This window comes from Eschrichtius robustus, chromosome 11, assembly GCF_028021215.1.
Source record: "Eschrichtius robustus isolate mEscRob2 chromosome 11, mEscRob2.pri, whole genome shotgun sequence".
Classification (NCBI taxonomy): Eukaryota; Metazoa; Chordata; class Mammalia; order Artiodactyla; family Eschrichtiidae; genus Eschrichtius; species Eschrichtius robustus.
The window spans coordinates 5653409-5667095 of NC_090834.1; the positions used below are offsets into that span (position 1 = coordinate 5653409).

Here is a 13687-nt window from a genome sequence, read left to right on the forward strand (position 1 = left end):
GACACTGGCTCGGAGCCCCCTGCGCTTGCTCGCACGCATGCCCCTCCAGCCGCTGCCTCACGTCCTGTGTGTCAGTCTTTGTGAATGAATGATAGACACGCACTTGGAGAACTATGCCGCTCCCGGGACGGGGCGGGAGCGGGTGACCAAGTCCTCAAGAATGCGTGGAGAATCGGACGCACTTCCCCGAAGGGCCGCATTGGCCCGGGCACCCCCTGGCTCCGCGTGCGGCTCCTCTGCGGCCCGGCTGCCGTGCCCGGGGGGCAGAGGGCGCGGCGGGCGCCGAGCTCCGCCCAGCCTTGCTTTCGGTTTGGACCGCCGCCGGCGATTGGCCGCGGGCCCAGGGCCCCGCCCCCGGCCGTGCCCGCCCCTCGCCGCCCCGCCCCTCGTCCCTCCCGGCCTCCCCCCGCGGAGATCCTGGGGGAGGGGGCCGGGCGCGCAGATCCACGGCCGGGGCTCGGCGCCTTGAGTAACGCCCCAAAGAGGAGGGGAGAGCGCGCGGGCGAGGGAGGGAGTCGGCTCCGGAGAGCGAGGGCGAGGGCGAGCGCAGGCGGCTGCCCGCGGAGAGGAGGGAGCCGGGCCAGGACTAGGAGGTAGCCGGCGGGGCGCTAGGCGAGGCGGGGACCCGGCGCGCGCACTTTCCCGCAAAGTGCCAACTTACCCGGGAGAGAGTTCCGGCCGCTCACCTTCTGGGCGCCGGGGAAAGTCAGCGGGAATTTGAGATTTTAGGGAAGAAGGTCCGATCCCCCCGTCCCCTGTCCCTTGTTACTTATCCCCATTAAAAAGAGAAACAACGGGAATAACAGCAAACTTGCTCTAGTGCCGTCTGTCCCCCCACTCCTGGCACCATGAAGGCGGCCGTCGATCTCAAACCGACTCTCACAATCATCAAGACGGAAAAAGTGGATCTGGAGCTTTTCCCATCCCCGGGTGAGTGGTGACTGCCGAAGCCCCCACTCCAGCTCTCGGCCAGAGGCCGGGGTCCCCTCCGCTTCTACCCCCTTCGCTCTTCCCTTCCAGGCAGTGGTGCGTTTCTGCCGGAGCTTCTGCCTGAGCAGGCGATGCTGGTGGCAGCTGGAGAGAGGTAGAGAGGAAGAAGAGGAGGACTGTTGGTGGCCCGAGACCCTTGTTTGGGGGGTGGTATTTATTTTCACAGCTGTGTTTTTGTGAGTAATGGGGAAAAGCTTTTAGAATGGCCAGCACTCCCATTCCTGCTTTTTTATTTTCCCAAATGAGCGGGAACCCTCTGGCCTTATTCCTTAAGGTTAGGGGGGTGGACACTGCTGCCGAGGACATCATCCCCTGACCCTGCAGTCATCCCCCAGAACTGGAGCCGGATGGAGGGCCTGGGGTAGGAAGAGCCCAAACGGTGTCAACTGGCTGGCCTTCATGCACTTTTTCAAATGTCTTGCCTTCCTGAGCTCCCCTGTCACATGTCCCTTTGCTATCTAGCCTCTCTCTTCTGGGGTGAGGATAGGGAGATGGGAGCAGAGCTGCAATGATCATCTTAACTCCAGGAAACATCCGATTCTGTTCATGCAGGTTACTCACTTGATCCATCTTTCTAAGCTGCTGTAAATTTGTCCCTTGGTACCAAAGATCTGTTAGAAGAGGGAAAACCTCCCAACACCAAACGTGACTTTGGGTCTTTGGTTGGTGTGTTATCCAACTCTTGGATTTGTAGGATTTGAAAAGGAAAAGGGTAGGACAGAAATTTCATTTTGTCTTAGACACAGTTTTTGGTGCTAAGCAGTTTAATGGACGCTGGAGCTCCAGAATTTCTGGAATAAATGCAATTTGAGAAGAAAAGATGCTTTCTTGTAGGATAGGGAACTGCCAGCTATCCTTAAGAGATTCGTTATTTTGGAGGTAAAGGTATATAGGAAGATGTAGGGAGAAGGTGGTGCTTTTTGGAAAAAAATTAATCGCAGTAACGTGCTGCCCTGTTATATCAGGTTATCAATAAATTCAGCGGCTGATCCCCATGGTTAACACTTCTTTGCTTCCGCCATAATTAGTTGCTTATTTTAACCCTTTCTTAATCTGCTTAAACTTTCAACACAAGCCAAGCTGACGTTTTGTCATTTGGAGATCCTGCAGAAATCTTAATGAAGACATGGTAGTGGCTGGTGTCTTCTCCTCTTAGACCCCCTAACACTCAAGCCCAGGCTTGCTCCCTGGGAGGTGCAGGAAGACTAAGGCTGTTTTGTTGTCACAAGGATGCTGAGATGACCCGGAACCTCGGAGACATTTCGGGCACATAGAGCTACAGTTCAGAAATTATGCTGCTGTGATGGTGGTTTGGGGGAGTTCAAGGTAGCCAGAATAAATTCTGTTAGTCGCAACTGATTCAGACCATTTATAGAGGAAGTGAAAGGATAGTTCCCAGCAAAGATAGATCTCAACCAATAGGTCCTTTCCTGAAGTATGGCTTATTTATATGTGTGTTTATGGGGAAGAGACAGATTTGGTCATCTGGGAAATGGTGTCGATATGTCAGTCCACGAACCTACAATGGATTTGGCATGCTGGGAAGGAAAAAGAGCCCCTAGCAACACATGTTTTAGATCACAGTAAACAGCGGAAGCATTTTGGGGGAGTAATTTAGTAAATATTAGAGGTTTTAAGTATATGGTGCTGTTCTGTTGGTTATTGATAAAAAGAAATCCTGAGCAAGTAACTATTCTTAGCTTTCCCCTCTGTAAAGTGGGGACAGTGAGGCCTAATGCTGCGGTCATACCCATTATAATAAGCAAATTTACAGCGCCCTTCTTTTGCAAAAATATTCTGTCAGCAACCTTCAATACAAGAAAATTTCAACTGATCAAAGAAATTGGGCAGTCTCCTGCCATTCATTGTAATGAGATTTGATTTCTGGCGCTGTCAACTAAGTTTGAGCTCATTTTTTCCTGGAGGTTTAGTAGCATATACGTGAATAGTTATACCCATACCCCAGAAAGGGAAGTTGAGGCACAGAGAAGGTAAGTTACTTACCTAAGAATGTCTAGTGAGCCAGCAGCTCAAGTAAAATGCATCCCGGTTTCTACCACCTCAGTGTACAGTTGCCTTGAGTAATACTGCAAGTTAACCTCTGTAAAGCTTAGCAGAGAAACTTCAGTTGAGACTTAAACTTGCAGGTGCAAGGATGCAGGAAGCATTGACCAGGGCTGCTTGCTTTTGTTGGTGGGAAAAGACACTGACTGGCAAAGTGGGGATTTGCTTTGCCCATCAGACCATACAGGACATTTTTAAAGTTTAACTTCTCATAGCGTGGCTTTGTGTCTACAGCTGTGGCAAGTGTTTGTCAGAATGATTCTTTGGGTTGTTTAGTTTCTTATGTGTGGAGACAACTATTTTGGGAACTTACCTGGTTTAAATAATTAAACCAGGATTTCTCCCTCCCGCCCGCCGCCCCCCCCCCCCTCCCATATATGAGGGCTGGAGAGAGGCAAGAGGGAGGTGGGTGTCCCAGCAGGAGCCTGGGTCATTTGCCAGTCTCAGTGGCTAGGACCTTATCAAGAACCTTTATTCACTTCGATTCTGGATTGAGACCTCACAGGAGTTTTGACAGCTTTAAGTGCCAAATTACCATATACTTGGAAATAACACTGGCGTTGAATTTTCCTTGTAGGTGTGTAGTTGGATGTATCATTTTGATTGTAATACATGATTGCCAGGTTCTCAGAGCTTAAATAGGTTAAAACAAGTAAAGCCATAGAGTGTCCATGGAGTCCCCTCCTGGTGTGGAGTTTGCTGAGAAGGGGTGGAGGCTGGGTGCCAAAGCAAATACATTCCCCAGCCGCTTAATTTGTCCTCTCCTTTCCCACTCCACTTTCTTGGTGAGGTGAGCATAATGCCCAGGGAAGATCAGGAATTCTAATCCTGGCTGTTTGCGCTTTTACAAGAATGAAAAAGGATCAGCCCCCCTCCTACCCTAGGAAAGGATGTCCATCCCTCAGGGACCTGTGTTGCCCTTAGAAATAGGAAGAAGCTCTGTCCCTCTCCCAGTGCCTTTGGTCAGTCTTTGTATCTTCATCTGTGCAGACAAGAAAGAAGGGCAGAGCTGCCGGACTCTTAGGATCGCCTGTTCACTGTGCTTCCAGACCCCCACGGACCACGCGCCATTAGTGACTATGAGCCCAGCATTTCCGAGCGGGGACTCTGTAGCCAGCCTGTCTGGGTTTGAATCTCAGTTCTGCCGCTTACTAGCTGTGTGACTTTGGACGAATTACTTCATCTCTCTGTGTGCTCCAGCTCCTGCATCTGTAAAATGAGTGCGAGAATCCTTCTACGTCATAGGGTTGATATGAGAATTAAATCTATTACTGTGTGCAAATCTTAAAACAGTGCTCATCCATAATAACAACACAAAATGACGACGGCTGTAGAACTTTTAGGGGCCCTTGAAGTGTTTTATAGGGGCTACAGCTGCCTATGCACCTCCCCTAATCGCTTATTTGAGAGGGAAAGAAGAGTAAAGTTAAAGAGAACCTTTTCACCTGCCTCACTGAGATCTCACGCTCCATTCTGTGCCCCAGCAGCAAACAGCGAGCCAGGTGACTCTCAGAGTGTCAGGGCATCTCCGGGGCCCGGCTGTCAGTTACAGGCTCAGGGATCAGTCAGTTACTGTGGGTGATGGAGGTTGTCAGTGCTGCCTCAGAGCCAGAAGGCCACCAAGACTAGGGGCCGGGGAACATTTGCAGGGTTGATGGAAACGTAGAGTTCTTCAGTTATGCAGGGTTGGGAAATGCATCATGTCCAGTTATTATAAAGTATCTCACATCTTATTTATTTATTTGTTTGGCAGAGCTTGCATTCCTGGCATTTTTGGTTGGTTTGTATTGCTGTTTTTTTGTCTGTGTAACTTTTTTTCTTTCTTAAAGAGACCAGACCACCCTGTAGGGGAATCACCTCCCCCTAGGAGACAAACCAGTCCGCGGTCAACCTCCCAGAGCCCAGCTTGCTCTGGGCTCCATCACAATCTCTGCAAAACCGAGAGCTGGTTAGTGTAGGTCAGGATTTTTTCAGGAAAGCGAGGCTCCCTATTGCAAAGAGCACAGATAACTCTACAATGGCGACAGCGACAGTATAATTATAGCCGTCTCTGGTTTGCGGAATGAATCACCCACGGCTGTGGTGGCATTCCCTGAGCTTGCAATGAAGGTAGATTCCGGCCATTCCCAAGTTGTAGGGATATTTCTGAAACACGTATTGAACCTGCATTACGTGCCAGGTTCTTTCCCACTTCACGCCACTAACTCTGGGGTACGGGAACATATTATTATATCCATTGTTCAGATGAGGAAGAGGATATTCTGAGAGATGCATAATTTGCTCTAGGCCGCACTGGTAGAAATTTATAAACTGATGAGCGTTGCGAGCATTTTATACCTTATGTAAAGCACCTTGTTATTCGCAGGAACTCGGGGAATTAAAAGAGGGGAAACGAGGTGGCACTGGTGGTCGGTGCTTTGGGGGTTGAGGGGTGCAGGGGCCCCCTGCCGCCCTGCACGACTCCTCTGAGCTTGGGGTTAGGGCCTGTCTGTCCCATGAGCTCCCTCCAGGGCTGGCAGTCGAGGTGTGTTGCTTTAAGAAGATGCTTGAGGGTTCCAGCGACGCTTGCCTGAGATCACCAAGCAGAGAACCAGGCTTCTTGTTTTTCCAATGTCTTCCAGATGTAGTTCGTTCTCTCACAGGTGAGGACGTGATTGTGTTCACTTCCAAGGTCACATCCTTCCCAGAGCCTCCCCATTCGGCCTGATTTACCTCTTTCGTCACGGACACAGCTCTGCATGTATCTCACTCGCAATCTGGGCGACGAGAGACACAGATCAGCAGCAGTTTGTTTTCTTAGTACAGATGTAATTTAATTTTCCTTCCTGCAAGGAGGCCAGAGGTACCTGCCTTTGTTGTCTGCACAGCAAATAAGTTTTATCTTTTTCCCTGCCTAAAATGTAGGGTTTTCAAGCCCATGTCATGGGTCAGGGCACATTGTGTGTAGCTGTTCTGGCACAAGGAGGGAAGCTGAGCCCCAGGGTGCTACCTGCAGACCTGCCCATGCCACCACCCCCCCACCCCCACCAGCCCCCCGCTGGCCCACAGCTCAGAGGGAAACCAACAGACTCCCTGGCGACTGGTCCATGGGTGAGGTCTTGGTTCCTCTATCACTGCCTTATGGGGAACATTTTTTCCAAACAGTTAATACCCTTGGGTCCCACGGTCATCACAGAGAGGAATTTGTATATTCACCACACAGTCCTCGTGTTTTTATCTGGCTGCTCCCGAATGAAGTGTGGGCCCCGTCCCCCTGCTCAGACAGAGTCTCAGATGGGATTTGCCTCCCTGTTCACAGTATTCTAGGTCCACCCTTTGCTTACAGCTGTTAAGCTCTTCTTAACTCTGAGTTAGGAATGTGAAGGCAATCCCCAAATCTATCATTTTTCCTTGTCAGGTATCTACAGCTCCGTTTTGCTTTTTTTTTCAGTTGGGTTGAAGAGCTCTTTCTCCAGAACTTCAGTAGATGTTTTTCACATTGCAGAAACAGGCTATTTGGCTACTTTTCTTGAAGCTCTGTGCCTATCTATGTTACCTTTTTCTTTCACTTGGGGAGTTTATAGTCTCTATGCAGATCCAGAAGGAAATTGGTCTGTAGTGTAGGTTACAGCAGATCCAATATCATTGGCGGGAGCCATGCTTACAGAAACACTCAAAATATTGCTGTTTGAGCCATAAATATTTATTGATTATTAGGCCAACTTCTTCATATTTCTCAGGTGCTTTTCAGTTTCTGCTGCTTGGAGGCAGGCCTGTCACTGGGCACTGGAAAGGTAGCTTCTTACTGCCCCATCACCTTTTCCCCATTGTCCTTTTTCTGTAGCATTTCGTTCGGGCTCAGAATTGTAAGATATTGACCTAGACGGTGCTTTAAGACCCAATGTAGCATTGGAAAGTTTTAGGGTATTGGATTTCAGATCTTGATGGTGTGTGCTTGTAATTTACCGCCCAAACTGGGACACTTTTGAGAGTGTAATGGGTGCTGTTAATAATTACACCACAATGAGAGATAGACTAGGACTCTCCCTGGAAGTGGGGTGCACACTACTTAGACACTGATTTTGGACAATAATATTCTTTATGATATGTACTTAGGCCATCCAGAGTAAGCTAAAAGGACCAAATTAAGAGTTTGAAGAAATTCAAGTTCAGTGTGGTTTCCCCCAAGCATGAGTTATATTTGTAAATGTGTTTTTTGACACATAATATAATATTTCTCAGCACCTGGGAAACAACTAAAAATCAACCTCAAACGAGTTCACTTTAAGCATTTGAAACCTCTTGGTAGCTTTGAGGAGCTATGCTAAGCTGTCGATTTTTGCTTTGCAAAGTTCTGCGGAGGAACTGTAAACTCTCTGCGTGTAGGGTGTGTGTGTGTGAAAATGAACTTTTGAGTAGGGGGAAATGCCATCATTACACACGTGAAGACAATGACATTTTTCCTTTGTTTTGTTTTAATGTTTATCCAAGATGAGAAGTTTTACGTTGTGATCAAAAGGGGCAAAAAAAAATTTTTTTTTTGTACCATTAAAATGGGTAAAAACAAAAAGAAAAGTAAAACAGCAAGCCCTCAATTTTTTAGGACGGGAGGAAGGGAATGGAATGGTGGATTCAACTGCAACATCCCGTTTGGCTAAAAAAGAAGAGAAAAAAAAGAAGAGAGGTGACAGGAGAGGAGTTAGAAAGTATGAAAGGACTAATGAAAGAACGAGAGGAGATAGTGAAAAAGACGATCAAAGAATTTAAGTGATATTTCCTAGACTTTTGGAAAAACCCCCATATGGACCAAACATTGATTGCACTTGGGTAGGAATTCTAGTCCAAGTGGCCAGGTGGGTAATCTGTTTCCACTCTTTGTCTCTGTAATCATTTCTGAATACTTGACATCCTGCACGGCTGTATGGCAGGTCCGGGCAACCCAGATGGAATAACCCTTGTGCTCTAGGTGCTTTCATGGGTAAAAGCGCAGGAGGAACATCATTTGAACTTGTGGAAGTACAGGGGGATCAATGATTCTATTTTCTGTGTCTGCTGGGCGCTTTCTTCCAACAGTTGTAGGTTAGAATAATTTCCTGGGTCAGCTTCAGGGAGACCATGGGTATTTCAGAAAAATTTGGAAGATGTGGTTAAAAACAGGGAGAGGAATATTTTAGTTAGAGAGAACAGCATGGGGAGAATGCTGAAAGTTTGGAGTGAAAGAAAGGCTTACATAAATAGGAAGAAAACCACCTTGATTGTAGAAAGGGAAGAGAGTTGGAAGTGTGAGACCAGGACCTATGTGAGAGCGTTTTGCACCTCAGGATGAATTTTGCCTTTGAAAGTAGGGAGATTTTAAGGACAGAGCAGTGTTACTGAAAAGGCTTATGAGAGAGGTGATTTTTTTTTTTTTTTCTTTTGGTAGCATTACTTTACCTATCAGTCATACTGTTAGTTGTTAAAACCCCTATATCAGTTTATCAGAATAAGCGTTAAACCTCAGAGAAGATGACAAAATCAATCAGGTACATATTTTCAGGGTACAAATGGAAAATAAGAATCTAGGTTAGGCCAGGGGGTTCCTAATCTGGTGGGTGTTTGTAGATACATGATTTTTTGAAGTATGTATCTAGAAACCCCTATTATGTGCCGGGTACTATACCTACTCTCAATTAATGATATTTTTGTGCAATTAGAGTTTTGTGCTGGGATAATCACTATCATTACTTATCATTCATGAGAGTGTGTGGTTGAGTCTGATTTTCAAACATCCTTCAGAAAATCCACTACAGGGCATTTTCAGTGGAAGAGTTTCCATGTGTTGACTTCTATACTTATAGTATTTATTTTTCTTTTTCCTATCTATTTGAGATTCCCTGCCTAGGTTTTTTTTTTTTTTTTAATTCTATACATTATGCATTGATTCTCTTATATCATTGAAATACTAATTAAATGCGTGGAATGCAGTGAGGATTCAGGACTAATAAGGGGAGATCTATCAGCCTAGCAGGAATACATTTTGTGTATAAGCTAAGCTGAGTGTCCACTCTGGGGAACCCATCGCTGCCTGGAGACCCAGGAGGCCTGGATTCTAGCCATGGCTTTGCAGCTCTTTGTCTGTGTGACCTTGGGCAAGTCATTTCTTTTTTCTGAACCTCCAGGTCTTCATCGTTAAATAAACTCACTGGAGAAGATGACCTGTAAGGTTTCTCTTAACGCTGATAGTGTATGAATCTAGACAGCATTTAAAATAATTAAGGCTTAGAGAGAGCATGCAATGTCATTGAAGAGGTAGGCAAAATGGGGATATTTTTCTCCCGGTCCCCACGTCCTGTTCATCACAGTTCCATCATTGGGAGGATTTTGAATACATTTGTGAAGATTACCTTTCATGGGGAGAGGCGTTAGGAATTGTCACAGGTCTTGCCTACGTTTGGAGAAACACATTGTCCCTGGGGTGATGCTGGACCAGGCGTCATACCTTCCTCTTGGTCCCTCTCCATGAAACAGCTTCCTTTTTCCATCAGCCTTTGCTACGGTTGCAGCGGAAGGCAGCTCCAGCGCGGGGGGTCTGCTCTGGAGGAAGGAGGTGTAGGCTGGGGGTCCGGTAGGTGAAGCAGCCAGCAGCCCCAGCTGCATCCTCAGAGCCGAGCGTGTGGTCTGAGCCAGAGCTGTTTCATCTCGGCCGCTCCTTCTCAGGGCGCTGCTCTGGGCATAAAAGGCCCCTCCTGCAGCAGGAACGCGTTCTGCTCAAAGCCACCCTGGTGAGGCCCTTGCCTCTTGTTTGTACCAAGGCAAGGGCCGGGCCCCTGGCTGCTGGGCGCTCGGGAATGGGGTCTGGCCCTCCCGGAGGTGCTGGCTGCTGGGAGATCCCACCTGCTCTGGTTTCCCCGGGTCCAGGAAGCTGCGAGTGTGTGCTGGGGTGTGGTGAGCACAGGCTGCCAGCCTTGCAAAGGCTGCATTTACGGCAGTGGAGGCACGGCGCCTGCACGCAGTTGTTATCTGAAAATCAGGTTCTTGATGTTATTGCTACGTTTTGAGAAAGGTCTGACACAGTTGCCCTTTTCTTTCAGGAGCAGGGACCTAAGATCAGCGTGCCAATTTGGGGGAAAAACAAGAGAAACTGCCACTGAGAAGAGGGCAGAGTTGATCTATCTGTAATTGTGTAGGCATCTCTCATCTCATTTTTACCTTTTTCTTTTGTTTGTTTTTTTTCTTTTCTATTAGTTATTGGATGCCAGCTTATGAACGTGCCAAGAGCCTCATTCTTCTACCCCTGTCCCTACTAGCTAAGTAGTATTCTCATCTCCCAGATGAAGAAACCACGAGGTTAAACAATGTGCCCAAGGCCACACAGCGGGTGAGCGGAGTTTAGATTCAAGCCCAGCTGTAGGTCACTCCAAAGCTCACTCTTCTCAGAAATATTTGGATATTTGTTGACTTCGGGGAAATACGAAGGTCTGTTTGTGCCTGCTGTTTACCACTTCACTTATTACTTGGTTGTGATCTGGTAGCATTTCGCAGTTTGACATGTGACTTACTCCCCCTTTTAGCTTCACGGTCCCTTGAGTTACAAATGTGTTACAGGTAGGGAAACTGATGCCCATTTGTGATGCCAAGTTCCTTCCCCAAGGTAGCTTGGTAAGTAAGTGGCAGAATTAGAACAGGAAGCTGGAATTCTCCAAACCCCTTGACATTTCCATTCGGCCACACACATTTTAAATATTTCCTTGATTGGATGAATACATAGTGCATTCACATTACTACTATGGCTACTAAACATTAGCTTGAGGTAGAAGTGTTAACAAGGCATCCTCTGCTCTTTTGCTAGAGATTGAGTTCCCTGCATATTTTCTATGCATAGTTAGTCAGTCCCCTGTAGACAGTTGGCTAATTATTGAGCTTCGAGTGGGTTGCACAAATCACTATGATATGGGATCTGGAAAACTTGCACAGCTTTCCATGATGCCAAACCACTGGCCAAACTTTAAGTAGGATGGTAGGTTAGTTCTTTCTCAAGAAGTAAAAAAAGGTGAGTTACCCCGCAGGCTTCTAGACAAAGATGCAGTTTTCCTCTGGGGTAGGCTGACTTTGGACTTGGAGAAATGCATTTTTTTTTTTTTTTTTAATCTAAAGAGTTTTGAAAAGAATTCCTGTCCAACCCCCGTTTCCTTATATTGAAATATATGCTCATTGCTTTGGTCTTCTGAGCCTCAGTTTACCCTTGTTAGCAAATGAGGTCCACTTTAATGACGAGCAGGAACTTCAGGTAGCCAGAGGAGCACTTCAGGATAAAAAGTAAAACAAAAACCAAAAAACTTTGCATCTCACACTGCATGCTATGGGAAAGAATTGTGCCAGAGAGGTGTACAAGAATTACATTTTCGGTGAGTGATTTTTTTCCCGTTAGTTTCCATTTGGGGCAGGGGCATTTGCTATGGCACCAGGTGTATACACTTGGAGTTTAGCGAAGTTATATTAGATTATCCCCCTAATACAATGTGTTGTTCCTTAGCAATAAAAATAAGTCTTCTTCCCCCTGTTTTGGTCATTCTGGAAGCCAGAGCATTCCAAAGCCAAATGACAGGTTGTTACACGGAGAAGTGGCCCCTTGGCATGTGGCTGTTTCCTTGGGAGTGAGTTTAATTCTAAATGGCCAGCAGTGCCCTCGGGGGCTTCTGGATTATTGGGGAAGAGGAGGTGGGGATGGGTGTAGAGCTCGGTACACCTGATTGCAGCCAGAATGGAGAATAGGTTTTAAGTTTGGCACTTTTGAATGCGGGCACTAACTTTAGTCTTGTCAGGAGCATTTAGTCTTGTAAAGCAAATCTTAGTGTGGCTACCAAGTGTCACCTCTTCAAAATGGGGTTCAGGCCTCCCCTTCTGAGTCGTTTTGGTCAGGCCTGCGGAGTCCTCGGTCTTCCCTTTTCCTGGTTTGAGCATTTTCTGTGTTGGTAGCCAGACAGGTGCTCATCCTTTACCTTTTGCCGCCTGGCATGAGAATCAGGATACATGATTCACTTTGAGCTGCCAGATCCTAGCCACATCTCTGCGTCACCTGTCACCTCCGTCAGCTCCGTATTCTTCTGGAAGAAGGGCGTTCCTGGTGAGTGAGCTGCCTTTGCTTGGAGAGAGTGGGAACGTTAATGAGCTCACGTTTACAGAAAACTCTGGGGGCATCCGTGATATAAGGAGTGTTATTAAATTACTGGGAGATATGATACAGAGTGGCGACGCTGAATAACTAGGAACTCTCTAAGGGTGAATCGTCTGTGTGTGCAGGAAATGCATCCTTGATCCCACATCAGATCAAGAGTTCAATCTTACACCTTCCTTACCTCCTAATGGAAATCAACCATTCTCCAGAACTGCTGGGTGCTTGCTTTTGGTCTCTGTACATATCTGTGCTTCAGTTTGGAGGCATGAGAGAAGTGAAACTAATAGTCCTGGAGTACCTACTATGTGCCAGGCACTTTGCAAAGTGCTTCACACAAATAATCACATTCTTTAAACAACCCTATGAAGTTGGTGTTTTATTTTTTTCAGTGTTTTTAAATTTTTATTTAAAAAATTGTTTTCATTGAAGTAGAGTTGACGTACAATATTGTATGAGTGATAGGTGTGCAACATAGTGATTCACAATTTTTCAAGGTCATAGTCCGTTTATAGTTATTATAAAATATTGGCTGTATGCCCTGTGTTGTATTATATCTCCTTGTAGCTTTTTTCGTACCTAAGAGTTTGTACCAAGGTTGGTGTCTTAACCCCCATTACGAAGATAAGAAATTGAGTCTCAGAAAGGCTCCAGTAATTTTCCCAAACCCATAGAACTCTCAAGTCACAAATTTAAACTTAGATCCTTCTAATTACAAAGTCCTACCAACTTAGAATCTGTTTGGAGAGAAAATTTGCTAACGTTCTCATCAGAGGCTTTGATTCTTGGTGCGTCCTTCTGTGCTCTTTTGGGCTCCTCACTATTCTCAGGCTAAGAAAGAAAAACATCCAGTATATCTATAAATATATACCACTGGGGTGTGTAATAGAGCGGAAGCCAAAAACAGAGTTCCCATCATTTCCATGTGCATTTTCAAATTCAAAGTGGACACATGAAACGTAGGTACCTAAATTTACTAATGCATAGAGAGCGTTGGTGCTTTTGGCTCCATTTTCCAGATTGGGAAATCGAGGAATGAAGTAAGGGCTCCACCCATTCTTGAGAATCCTCCAGGGCGTGGATATTCAGAAGCACACGTCTAGGCCTTGAGGCCACTTGATGCAACAGGAATGTTTGTAGAAAAATAAACACACACATGGAATGAATCAATGTCTGCATGACTGACGAGCAGACATTGGAGTTAGCCTCTGATTCAGTTGGAGATTTAAAAAAAAAACTCTTTATTTCTGGATTTCTGAAGGCCTCTCTTAGGGGAGCCTTGTGGCTTTTCTATGCCCTCACCTGTGATGGGTGGCCTGATGGGAGAAATTTGAAAGTCCAGGCTGGCTGCAGTGTCTCCAGAGGGTTTTGGGTGCTGGATGAGCAAAACAGCAGCTTCGTGTTTTAGATGAGATCGGGCCCTGGCGACTTGCTGCTGGACTCACAGGGTCGGGGTAGCGTGAGCTACTCACAGGCATCGGCTGCAGACGACGAGCGGCGACC

General features: G+C 46.5%; 1 protein-coding gene across 2 annotated transcripts in view; it reads left to right on the top strand.

The window, feature by feature from the left end:
* The first annotated feature begins 488 nt into the window (after positions 1-488).
* ETS1 (ETS proto-oncogene 1, transcription factor) overlaps positions 489-13687 on the top strand; it is a 67206-nt gene continuing 54007 nt past the window's right edge. For both annotated transcript variants that reach the window (XM_068556670.1, XM_068556669.1), the window contains exon 1: positions 489-930. In XM_068556670.1, the coding sequence (XP_068412771.1) occupies positions 849-930 (82 nt within the window). In that variant the 5' untranslated portion in view covers positions 489-848. The remainder of the gene's footprint in view (positions 931-13687) is intronic.